Here is a 13373-nt window from a genome sequence, read left to right as displayed (position 1 = left end):
GGGGGCGTTGCTCTTTTTATATAAATAATATATAATTTGTTATGTATAATTATTTATTTAAATGACTTAGGTAGGTGAAGCCAAAAATGCCTCGCAAAAATACGATATGGTTTCTTGAAAATAACTGAGTGGTTAAGGAAATTTACCTGTGAGTACAACTAGGAACTGCAACAATAATCAATAAGAAAAATAGTAACAGTAAGAGTAGGTTTTGATTTGGCAGAGTTGGCAGAGTTTTGTGTCAAGTGCCTTCCCCGTTTTTGGCCAGTGTAACTTACTAATTGAAACACTATAATTTGAGTTTTCATAAACCATAGCTACTACAAGTAAAGGGTGTAATTTGATTACATCGGTTCTTTTTCACAGACTAATGTGACTACAGCTGTGGTCAAAGGTGACATGTTGGGCATGTTTTTGGAGTGACTGAGTAAGTCTTTGCAGCACACTGGAAAGTGCTGAGTTAGCTGGTAACGTATTTCACCAGTGCAGTCATTTTTTACCAGAGTTTGTTTCCAGTGAGTGAATATCTTTTTGACTTGCTCTCTGGATTTGTGATGTGTGTGTATGTGTCTGTGTGAGCCAGCATGATCTTCATATAATTTCCCACATATATGTACAATTGAGTGAGCTTCTTCACAAACACATGCAGCTAAATGCCATTTACGACATTCAGATAATTCTAGCATGAGTATAGAAATCTGTGAAACCAGCTAAAGTGTGATTGATACCAACTTCTAGTCCTTAAAGTGAAACTTCATGCTTCTCATTTGGTGTTAATGTCTGAAATCTATGAAGTCTATTCGAGCTTCCTGGAAATAACACTTTTTGTTTTCACTTTACAAAGTCTGTGTGAAGCGATGGGCAGGTGGTCAGATGCACAAGCATGCACACCGTTTGATCAAGGAGCCAAAGTTTGAGTCTTATCTGAGATTATTTTCAGTTATACTTTTACTTGCTGCTTGCATTCCAGAGTGCACAGGTTATATGTAATACGTCACCACTTGCAAAAACCATCTATAGAAAACTTTCTGACTGCAGGTCTTTTCAATTGATATAATCTGCTAGCACACCAACTGTGTCTGCAAGACATAACTGCATTTCTATTTCTATTTAAATGAAGGCCATGCATGAAAACCCTAAATTAAACATAACTATAGCTTGACATTTACTGAAATTAAGATAATCAAGTCAATGTTAATAAAAGTTGTAATATATTTATATTTATTTTGTTGCAAAGCAGAAAGAAAGAAAGAAAGAAAGAAAGAAAGAAAGAAAGAAAGAAAGAAAGAAAAATGATGAATAAATAAATCCCATACGTGTCATTCCTCGCTTTTAAACAAAATTAATAAAGATCTGAGCCCCCGAGCTCTCCACTTTAATAATTCACACTTTCAGATTCATAGGTGGTAATGACCAGCTATTTTAACCATCCCCTTTGGAGCAGAAGGGGATGGTTCGTGATTGGTCACGACTGGCGGGAAGTCAGTAAGAGAGTAACAGTCCAGCAGGGACATGCTCCACTAAGCATCTCTTTCTCCAGCCAAGAAGCAGCACTTGGCACCACAGATAGGAAATTGATCAGATCCATTGACTTGGGTATGTAAATGATGGTTTAACCCTCTCAGGCTCAAATTAAACTTTTTGTTGCTAATGCACAACCAAGTCCTGCAGTGGTACTTCTGAGTAAAAAAAACTCATAAAATATGTATGTGGGGTAATCAAGTTGTTAGTTTTTAACTGTTGCAAATCGGCAACGCCTGCCTTGAGAGGGTTAAGACTTCAGCCTGTGTCCAGGGGGGCATGTAGTAAATGAGGGAGATGTAGTTGATGTGAAATATGGCCTTAAACTCCCACAAGGGCTTTAGCCTCTTGCTAAGCATGCAGCTCTGTCCCAGTCTATTTCCAGCGGTGACTTATGCAGTCTAGTGTAAGGTACACTGCGCTTCTGTAAGAAGACACTTCTGCTCTGACAAGCAAAAGGCTGCTGAATATACTGGCTGACAGCAGGACCCAGGTGCATCAGCTGTGGATTGTCTAATAAAGAGTTGTTCATATTTATTCACCTAATAAAAGTCTTCTGAGCAGACATACTCTCCCTCCTCCTTTGGCTGATTAGCAGGATCTCTGGATAATCTATGAGTAAGTGCCTGCCTCAGAGGTGCTTAAAGGAGAAAGGCCTCATTTACTTCTGCTTTCGCAACATTCTGGCTTTGCCTACATTTGCTGTTGCACTTACATCATATGCCATGCAGATAATTGAGCATGACATCATGTTATCCCATAATTGATGTTGTTAGACTAAAAGCAATTTGTAATAGGTTATATTTGTACTGTATACAACATTTTAGGCTTAACATAGCTAGAGGTAACCTGTGTGCAGCATTGAATATGGTTAACCACAATATTTTACCAGAGACATTGTAACACACTGTTGGTTTTAAAGGAACTGCACTGCAGAGGTTTGAGTTGTATCTGTCTGATTCCAACGCGTGTATGGAAATGTGGAGTCTCAGACATGAAAATTGCAAAGTTCCAGAGTGTGCTCTGCTGGGACGGATACTTTTTATATTGAACATGTGTCCCTGCATACATTGTCATTGTTATGTAGATGATACCGAGCTTTATTTATCCATTAATCCAGATTATACAAGTCAACTATACAAGCATGTCTTAAAGACAAAGGCCTGGATGACCTTGTATGAAATTCATACAAAACTTATTGTTCTAAAAAAGAGCTTATTTTAGCTACCCTCTTATTCAATCAGAGGTCAACAAAGCAGTAGATCCACATACGTATTTTACACAATTATGCTAAGATGTTAAGTTCTTCGAAGTCTCAAACCAGGGAGCGGTCATGTGTTAGGTCAATGTGTTAACCACTACCCTATGGGCCACTGTGTAAACACTATGAGATCAAAAGGATTAATATTTTATGATAATAAAGGAATAATATAAATTTCTTTCCCATTTCCATCCACGTCATGGTCATGTGTGGGCTTGCAACCTGTCACAGAGCTAACGCATAGAGTCAAACTACTACACACCAATAAACCTAAACCAAAGCATGTCTATGGGAGGAAGCCACAGTATCCCAATGCAACCTTCACAGATGCAGGGAGAACACGCAAACTCCGCCAGGTCGGATTCCAATACAAGACCTTTCAGCCCTGGGGTGACGGTGCACCACTGTCCTGCCTCATTCCCATGTGGGAATTAAGAAATATACAGAACAGGATGAGGCACAATGAAAAAATTATATATTTTGCAGTCATGACTATTCAGTATTCGTGAGACTTTAATATGTAAATCTCGTTGTTTTTTCACCAGATTTTTTGTCACTGTTCTGCTGTTACTTTTGCAAAACTCATATTTTACGTATTCCTACAATGGTTAGCATGGTTGGTGTAGTTCTATGAAGGCTGCAACATCATTTCACCTGAGTTTAACTTCAATAAGAATCCAAGTCTCTCCTGAATGATGTAAGCAGGCAGCTACAGGGGTCAATTAATCAAGGTCAACAAATAATGAACAAATAATCATTAGCATCAACCATACCTAAAGGTAGCTGGATTAAATGAACAAGCTGCATGACACAATAAAATGTAAATATGCCATAAGTGTCCACATGGACAGGTTATTCTGTAAGGTCTTCAAAGTTTCAGTTATTTCTGTGAGTTTGTGTGAAGATACATCAATTATGCTCAACACTGAAACTGGAATCATTGTATGATTACCTAATTTGGAAAATAATCTGATAGCAGGTGACTGAATGCATGTTAATCCATAGTCTAGACTTCCAGATGAGTACTCCCCTGCATCTTTTCCCCCACATTCTCCATTATGGCTGCCTCTCTAAAGCATTCGTCCATGGGCAGCCATACTCGTGAGATGCCACAATTGAATGATCTATTAATTATTCAACTTGGCCTCACTGAATAATCTGTTCTTTTTTGCCTTTCTTCTTAAATGTCAAATGGGTAATACCACTCATCAATAACCCTAAGTGTGAAAGCTGCGACTGCATCCAGGAACCCCCAGTGTGGTGCCAAATTGCCCATCTGAAACCTTTCCCTCACGCCCCTCCTCCCACCATGCCCCTTCACACCCATGCACCACATATTCATTCAGTGTCATTATTTGGCAGACACCCACCTCCAGGGCAATCTCCTCTATCTGCAACTGCTTCATGGCACTGCGATTCCCATCCACATTTTTGTGGTAGTAAAGCACCATTACGTCATACTTCTTCATGATGGACTTGTAGTTCTTGGCACTGAGTTCATGGACCCGGTCTTTGCCATCATACTCAGGGATCTCCAAGCCCTTCTCTCCCCAGCACAGGGTCCCCAAAGAAGCGAAGACCCCTAAAAACACCCAGCACCATTTCATGGTTATCGTCACCTGTTCGTTGTAAGAACTCTTCTTCTCAATGCCTGGTGATAGCGGGGTAGAAGGGCAACTAAAATACTCTTAAAGAAGTTAATGTTGTCCCAAACACAACTTAGTGTCTTCTTCTTGTCCCGCAGGCTAGAGAAGAGCAGGCCTGACATTAATACCCTCCTTTTAAAACAGATTTGCACATGGTTTTGCTGATGTCACTAGCTAAAGAGGGTGGTACCATTTTCTGGGGCAGTAAAGGGGGCACAATACTGATCCTGCCCATCCGCAAGCCATTGGCTGTCTAAAATGTAGGAATGACAGTGGTGGGGTCAGTCAGGGTGGATAGTGCTCAGGAAAATAGCAAAGGGGGGGCAACATAGGAGGAGCCATGTTTAGGCTGTAGAGCCACCTGTTTGGAGCTAGAGCTATGAAAAGGGAAAACAGTGTTGCTGGCTGTTTGGAGAGCTGCAGATACCATCCTAGTGTCTTTGAGGGCTGAAGGTATGGATAGATGAATGATGAGAGTGGGTAGAAAGGAGAGCTCTAAGATGCCTTTCCCATATTAAGTTTTGCAGAGGAGACACACTCTTGCTAAAAATAAGAGCTCTATTGGACAACACTCTGAACAACATGGTGTCCACAGAGTCCACATAGAGGGTCAGAGAGTAGTTGTCTTTAGAAAAACAGAGAAAATGGGGACACTTGTTTGTTTCTCAGAAAAATAACCTTTAATAGTTCTCCAATTTTCTAGCCACCCTCCACAACTGGTCTCAGTTATATTTGGTTCACTTATTTGGTTCATTTCCAACCATTCCCAATAGGTGGAAAGTCTGGCTTTTTCTCATTGTTCAAACACCAGAATGAACGAATTGTACACGTTAGCTCTACTAAAAAGGACTGCTTTGACTTTAAATCAGCAAAGATTACTTCAGCACACATCAGGAAACCCCTTAGTATTTAAACAAATATGAGAGATTCTCTGTAGGAAGTGTTGACATAACAGGATTGCTCATGTGCAAAAAGTCCTGAACTCTCATCAATAAAACATCACAATTCATGACAGTTTATGTTTGACTGAAGATGGAGATGATATATTATAGCTACAGTGACTGGCTGACGCATGAGCGTGCTCTGAGCACACTCCTCTGGCCTGTGCGTCAGCTATATTTGAATTGGAGCAGAGAAATTAGATTTAATAGAGGAGTGGCACAGAGAGACTCAGATACAGTGTGAGAGCATGTCAGCTATTAGTTTACAATGAGAAAGGGGAGAGGGTGGCTATTAATAACAGTTTGTAATATGATCGCCCTTCTCATTCTGCCAGCATGGTGGGTCAGGCAGCATGTGTCTATTTAGATGCCAGTGAGGGCCGCCGTAGGGGTGCTGGCACAGCTAGGGCATCATCACAATGAGTTTTCAGATGTAAATATATTTGACTTCATATCTATTGGTGTGTGAAACACCCGATTTTCAGTTTATAAAGTAAGGAGTGGTGTAGAGACATTTTTAAATGTTGTTAAAAGGCTGACTACACTTAGGTATTGATGTTAAAACATTAACATAGAAGATATTAACATTATCTGTAAGTACATTTCTGTGTAAAAAGTCATGATCCACTCCTCATTTCTTTATATTTTGTGAGGAAAATGTGAACAGGTGCAGCGATTTATTGAAACATTGAACAAATATAGAAGTAGTATGCATGCAAAATACATGTACAGTTCGAATGAGCTTGAAAATCAATATTCAGCATGACCACCTTTATTTTTCAACACAGCCTTCTGTCTCTTAGGCAGCCTTATTCTAATTTCTTTAAGTAGTCTTCAGGAATAGTTCTCCGGGCTTCTTCAAGGACATTCAAAGCTCTTCTTTAGATGTCGGCTGCCTTGAAATGATCCCACACTCCTTAAGTAATGTTGAGGTCCGGGCTCTGGGGAGGCCAATCATGACTGGTGGTGTTTTTTTCTATGCAGGTCTGCTTTTACTGCATTGGCAGTGTGTTTGAGATCATTATCATTCTGAAAAAAAACAAGGCTGTTGCCATTCAGATGCTTTCCAGAAAGTATTGCATGGTTGATTATAATCTGACAGTACTTTTTCCATTTAAAATTCCATCAATTTAACAAGACCCAGCACCGCTGGCTGAAATGCAGCCCCAAATCATTATCAAACCTCCATCTGACCTGTTGTCACTGATTTTCAGTCCAGTTATTGTGTCATTTAGCATAGCTCAGCCTTTTCTCTTAGTTTGGTTTGGTTAGACACAACCTTGAGGTACACCTTTGAGATAGGTGAGGTCAGGTTCAGAACTGCAAATGATTGAAAAAGCAGTCAAAGTCCAGAGAATAACTTTGTTAGACCTTCAAAGTTTGGCTCAATGGAAGCAAAACATAACTACATGAGGGGTGACTCAAGACTTTCTGCTCTTCAGTATTGCTTTCAATTAACCAGTGTTTTTGTTGAATTTAACAAAAATGTAAAAGCCACAGTTTCAAATTCGTTAGCTGTGGTACCTCGCCTGCCAAAAACATAATGAGCAGTCTATTACTGCTTACAAGAGATCCACAGTAACAAAGCAACACAGTCATTAAAAATGCTTTGACGTTCCCACGAGGACGGTAAAATGCCAGACTTTAGCTAAAGGGAGACGTGTCCAATTTGTAGCGCGACAGCAGAGTAAATAATCAGTAAAATGCGCAGTAATACCACCTGACTGGAATATTCTGCACACGAACTAGAACAGGTGTTATGTAATACTAGTGCAGTGCCTGCTGGTGTGGCCATATGCAGCTGTTGGTCACTGGCATCTCTGTGAGATCACTGGTGAGAGATGATGTCAGAGCATGCGAGGATTTAATGATGATGCCATCATCATCTGCACATTGATTGCTTACACCCTTAATGTGAGACTGCTTTTCACATGTGACACTGCACTCACTTTAGGTCCTAACAATACAGCTGCCTAGTCTGAAGTGGATCGGTCGAATACTAGTTAGGTTAAAAACACGTCAGGATTAACCTTAATTAATCACCCAACCTTCAAGAGATGTTGCCTGATGTCTTCATCTAAATACTTTGTTCTAAGACTGAGTTATTACTATACCCTATATAATACTATATTATTACTATTAATAGTAATAGTAATACTAATAGTATTAAAATTAATATTAAAAAAAGCAAAATAAGAAAAAAAACAGATCTTTAGGTGGTTGAATAAGACCACATTGCATTCTTCCTCTTCATGCTCATCAGTAAGCACATAAAGGTCTGTTGATGAGCTTGGGTTACATTATTATTGATGGAAGATAGCTGCAGGATTTTATATTTCCTAAAGATTCATGTGAGAAGACGACGACAGACGCAGAGACACAAGCAGAGTGAGCATCTCCTCTTCCTATTCGGCTTCCTGATCTATCATCAGGGAGAACAAGCACTGTAACAGGAACGAGACTCTCGCAGTCACTGAGAGCTTCCTGTTAAATATTAACAGGTGTGTGACTAAGACCATTAGCCACTGCTGCCTCCTTCATTCAGCCCTAACTGTGTCTGCTAACTGTTGCACATCTGAGGACAGCTCCCTCCTCTGGCGGTTGCCCCAATAACCCTCATCTCTTTTTTGGCTTGTTACGTCCATCTTCTCCCTCTCAGCCCTCTTTAGATTGTCTCAAACAGGACGAGTAATAACAAGCAATCACACGGTTTGTGCCGAGGTCATTAAACTCTGCATGTGCTGTTGCTAAGGCGACTGGCAGGCTGACTCAAACAGCTTGTTTTGTGAGATGAAGAAGGATCACTGCAAATGTGGCTCATGCAGAGCTAAAGTAAATCCATCAGCTTCAGTTAATTATTTTCTTGTACCGATATGTCTCTGTTTGTGAAACAAAGAACCAAGAGTCATTTTCCCTCTTTCAGATTTAAAAAATGCTGTAACGATGTCCCCATTTAAGACTTTCATCGTTTCAGCACAGACTTTGCTGTACTTGTACTTTCAACTCCATATTGTGCGTCACCTCCTCCACCGTGGCAAGGGGTGAAAAGTATGACACATCCGAGTTGGGGTGCTAATGAGATCTAAAGGCTTGATCACAAGGAGAGAAAATGGAAGAAACAAGGGAGGTGAAAAGGTGTGATGGGTAATTTTAGGTGAGAGATCGAAGGATGGAAAAAAAGGTAAGTAACAAAAAGAAGAGGAAATGAATGACACATGGAGGAGAATAAGGACACTGACTCATATAGAAAGCAGGAAAATTAGCTATTGGGGCTAATAACAGGGGAGAATTTAATGTATGTAAAGAGTTACCACAATGGAATAAATATGCACAAACTCATCTGAGGCATAGTCATCCATAATAGCATCCAAGTCAGATGCCCAAATCACTGTCTAAGGGCCACCTAGTGTGCAGCCACACTGCACTTCTGTAAGTTAACCACCTGCGTTAGGTCTTTGTTGGACATGACTTTCAGACACTATTCATCTGCTGTCGATAGCCTTTTAGGTGAGCTAATGCTATTTATGTCCTCCACTTATCGAGTTTCCACTCAATTTTAAGTATATACTACACAGCGTGCTGAGATATGCCAAGTTTTCAGATAATAGCTCTCTGGGAATCACCTTGTTGGTGCAAAAAACGTATTTATCATTATCCTCATCTTTTGTGTTTTTTTGCATATTCAGAAGAATCTACAAATAATAAATGAATCATATGTTTTTGCGGCACGCTGCTAGTAAAGTAAAGTGTCCTAAGCATGTGTTATGTGCATTTTTTTTGTGCTTGAATGATTCATCGGTCAGTGTTAAGTGGCTTAACGAACCAAAAAATATTCCTCTGTAAATTTTTAGGTTTAACAGCTGGACTGAAAGTGATTTAAAAGGCAGCCACTGTCCAAGGAAATCAAACCTCACTTAGGCATAAGTAACAGCTCCCTGAAACACATCATCCAGTCTTCATTTAGTTTGTTGTGATCTCGTCACTCGACTGTAAAAGGAAAATTTAAAGAAATAAACTGAGGACTTTATAAGAAGAAGAATAAGTGAAACACTTGAATGTGACAAAGTAATGCTGTGTACAGTCAGTCAAGTAACATAAATCATAGGAAGGAGCCCAAAAAGCAGGCTCAATTAGAAATGCAATAAAAGGATATGATGGAAGCCGAACTCAGTAGACCCTATGTTTGTAAAACATCTCCATTAAGCATAGATTTATACGAAGATCAGAGTCAGAAAATGATGATGTGTGAATTGATATTTTAAGAAAATTTAAAGAAAATTAGCCAAGTAGAGATGAATTAAGAGGGCAGAAACAGCACTGTTATTAATCATGCATGATTGCGTCAGAATTTTAAATGCACAAGGTGAAAGAAAAAATGCCAAAAGTTTAATAAAGGCAGAATGTGAAAACTTAATAAAGAATAAAGCAAAGATGGCTTTTTCTTATTGTATGGCAGTATCACAGTGTGTCAACTTAAGCACATTTCAGATGCACTATTGTGATGCTATATGTCCACCACAGCAGGTTATTTCAGATGCAGGTAATGTTTTTGTGCAGAATACCATATCCTCACACTCGACACATGTCAAAACCTCTGAGTGGGAAATGCTGATTCTGTTTTATGTTTTTTCTGTCAAAATATGTCACGATGAACACTGTGGAAATGAACAGCAGTGAACCAAATGAAGCTCAGTCTACTGCAAACTTTAACTCAGGGTTATTAGAAAACAGTCAGGTTTGACAAACTTTGATTGTAGGAATTCGTGTTATGATAGTAAATATACAACGTAACGCGTTGGCACCAGGTGAGAAATCACAAATACACATTTAAAGCTACACATTACAGGCACAAGGAGAGCAAACTCTACTCCTATACTAATATGAGGAATTTAATATTATAAACGTAGGACTGCTCCTACAGCCAAAGACAGAAAGAAAGGACCAAAAATAAAAACTGTGTGAGTTGTCTGGTGACCTTAAATGATCTTGGAAGCAAATAAGGAACGAATACAAGAAATGAATTAAAATCTGTAAGAGTGCTTTGCATGTCTGTATATCAAGGTCTACAAGTGCACATCTTTAATGCTGTCTGAGGATTATGTTGCTATAGGATAATTGTGCAATATAGCAGGAATTAAGCAATAAAACAGTCTGTGAAAACAAATTAAATGGGTTCACTGTCCAAGAGACTGATGAGTGGAAAGTTGTTTTGTGAAGATCTATTATCCCAAGTTATGTCTGCATCATAAGTTCCTGTTGGGATGGATGCACCTCAGTAAAACGTTAAGCCTGGCCAGCTGCTTATTAACAAAAATACTGAATCAGCCAATCATGTGGTAGCATCTCAGTGTAAGCAGGCATGTAGAAATGGTTCAAACTGAGCACCAGAATGGGGAAGAAAAATGATTTAAGTGACTCTGAATGTGGTATGGTTATCAGCACCAAAGGTGCTGGGATCTTCCCAAACAACCAGGAGGGAGTAGTGTTTTGAAAAATGAGGACATCTTTATTCCCCTTTATGTCTGACAGTAACACAAAGTGGAGAAAAAACTCAAAGTAGTGAAATATCTGAAAATTCTTAATGGTATCATAAATCTAGGGAATGGTAGAAGGAATGGAAAATGATATCTTTGGGGCTTTTTCCCTCCCTATTTCTGTTATAGATGGTTTATAATAATAGAAAATTTAAAAAGATAGCACAAAATATTTCGTCTTTAAGGTATTTCAGTGTTGCCTTCCAGCCACAGGGAGAAGATATTTAGAGATTGTAAGTGGGCGTAAACTCATGACATCCACCTGTTGCATGATTGCGGTCATATTTATTCATTTGTGAGTCACATCAACATGCAGCAGCAGAGCCGACCTGAGACATGTTTTGGCTAATAAGCTATCAGATCGAAATAATGTTCCAAATCAGACCCAAGTCGCAACCCTCCACACACCTCCTACCAGGACCAGTCTGGCCCTGGTACTCACTCCCTATCTGTCCCACACCCACGGTCCGTATGCTGGTTTAAATGTTGCTAAGCGTCTCCTCACAAAGCTGGTGCTCTCTCCTTCTCTGACACGCGCACACACATGACCAAAGTTTAAGAAATTCACACAACAAGATGTATGAAAGCAGAACAACAGAAGTTTAACAAGACATGTATGTACAACACAAATACTCAAAATGAAACAACTATACACCCAGAGATTACACACATACACAAACACATTTCTTTTGGTAAAGTAGTGGGTTGGCTCTCTGCGTGAAACACTGGCCAGCCTTTGTGTTCTGGTGTCCAAGCAACTAGAGGGGGCAGAAACACACACACACAAACACACACATGCACACGCACACACACACACACACACACACACACACAGACTGATAGGAGGAGAGATTCTGCGATGTGCAGTTTAAATTATTAGGAGTTAAGCCCTTGACATTTCCAGAAGTAAAGGGAAATTGTGTTTGCCACATGGCCTTGAATGAGCCACATTTATTTTTTGTTACAGTTCAGAAATCACAGTCTTTCAGGTGAGGCCCTTTGAGTGGTTGACAGATTTCACCTGTCTCCCAGGATCTTAGCCAGCTGTGAAAGAAAGGCTCATGATGCTTGACTTTAGATTCAAAGCTAAGTGTAGTTCATAAACAGAATAAGGCTGACAGAAAGAGTGATGGCATGCTGCAGGGGAAGAAGTAACTGAAATTAACATTTAATTTTCAAATTCCAAAAATAATGGGGAACATCGTCAGAGGAGCGGCTTGAAGTAAGGAACCGACAAAGAAATATCACCTCTGTGTGTATCTCTCATGAATCTGAAGGATGTGAGCTTTCTGAGCTGAACAGCCACAATTTTACTCACTTACTTCCACTTCATGGAGATACTTTTACCATAAAAAAATGTATATGTATCTTATCAGTAAAATAAAGGCAGCAGGGGTAACAGGGCAGTTCTGTCACCAGAATTAACAAAAACGCCACCAACTAAAAAAACATATACATTATTCAAGAAATGATTTTAAAATTAGTCTCTAACACTTGATAATGCTGAGTAACATTTCAACAGAGACTAGAATGTGCTGTTGCTATTAAAGGAAATATGGTGCAGTGGTTTGAATTGTATCCGCCAGCTAGACCTTAATTTGTGCATTTAAACAGAGTATTCTTCACACATGAATGTTAGTCACAGAGCCTTTTGGGATTCTGTGCTTGAACCAGTACTATTTATATTATTTGCTATTTGCTTCCTTGGGCAATATTATCAAAAGAGAGCATATTTTTTCATTGCTATGCAGATGATACCTGATACCTCTGTCTATGGAGCCAAATGATACAACTCAACTAGTTAAACTAAATTACAGCCAAGTCTGAAACTGGGGGTCAGATAGAAATAAAGTCTGAAACTCCTCATTTGACTGGTGTCATCAGCGAGTGCTATTGAGGATGGCATCCTACCATGATGGACGCAGGCATGTTTCAGGTTCTTCTGACATGTTGCACATGTATTAGCAGCACTAACCAGGGAACTCCAATGCTTCCTCCAATGACAGCTGCCTCCATGAAAATCATTGTGTTAAGTAAATATAAGTTATGTGAGCATACAGAAGGCACTGTTTCCAGAAGCTGCCCTAATTAAACAACAAAATGCATCAAATCCTTTTTGTTCTCCATAAGAATGGTTTTCTAAAGTGCCCTTTCATGAAAGAGTGAGAGAAAACCTGAGGTGGAGCGAGGATTTGAGATGCTAAGACAAGCTGAAGCATACTCGGCCCGGATCATTAAGTACAGTGTGAGTGCAGGCCAGCAGTGGAGTGGAGAGCAGGGACAATCATGCTCAGGTACGATACAAAGCAACTGTGCTTAGTTTGAGTACGTTCTTATTTAAACCCCTTTTACATCCAGTCTTTCCTCCGGTTATGGGGACACAATGAAATTCTGCACTCTCAATCTCCCATGTTAGACAACAGGCTGCAGGCTGTCCTTGAAGCCTTCAGAGAGGCAAAACAGAATGTGC

At 39.6% G+C, this 13373-nt stretch overlaps 1 protein-coding gene across 2 annotated transcripts in view; it reads right to left on the bottom strand.

Moving 5' to 3' along the window:
• The window catches only part of casq1b (calsequestrin 1b), a 37020-nt gene extending 32455 nt beyond the window's left edge, over positions 1–4565 (bottom strand). Inside the window, exon 1 of one of the 2 annotated variants that reach the window (XM_005936296.2) lies at positions 4153–4565. In XM_005936296.2, the coding sequence (XP_005936358.1) occupies positions 4153–4389 (237 nt within the window). In that variant the 5' untranslated portion in view covers positions 4390–4565. The remainder of the gene's footprint in view (positions 1–4152) is intronic. The other variant, XM_005936297.2, reaches the window with a different exon arrangement.
• Positions 4566–13373: the final 8808 nt, after the last annotated feature.

Source organism: Haplochromis burtoni, unplaced genomic scaffold (genome assembly GCF_018398535.1).
Source record: "Haplochromis burtoni strain Fernald_Lab_line unplaced genomic scaffold, NCSU_Asbu1 Contig_200, whole genome shotgun sequence".
In the NCBI taxonomy this organism is placed as follows: Eukaryota; Metazoa; Chordata; class Actinopteri; order Cichliformes; family Cichlidae; genus Haplochromis; species Haplochromis burtoni.
This window is presented reverse-complemented; position numbering and strand designations above follow the sequence as displayed.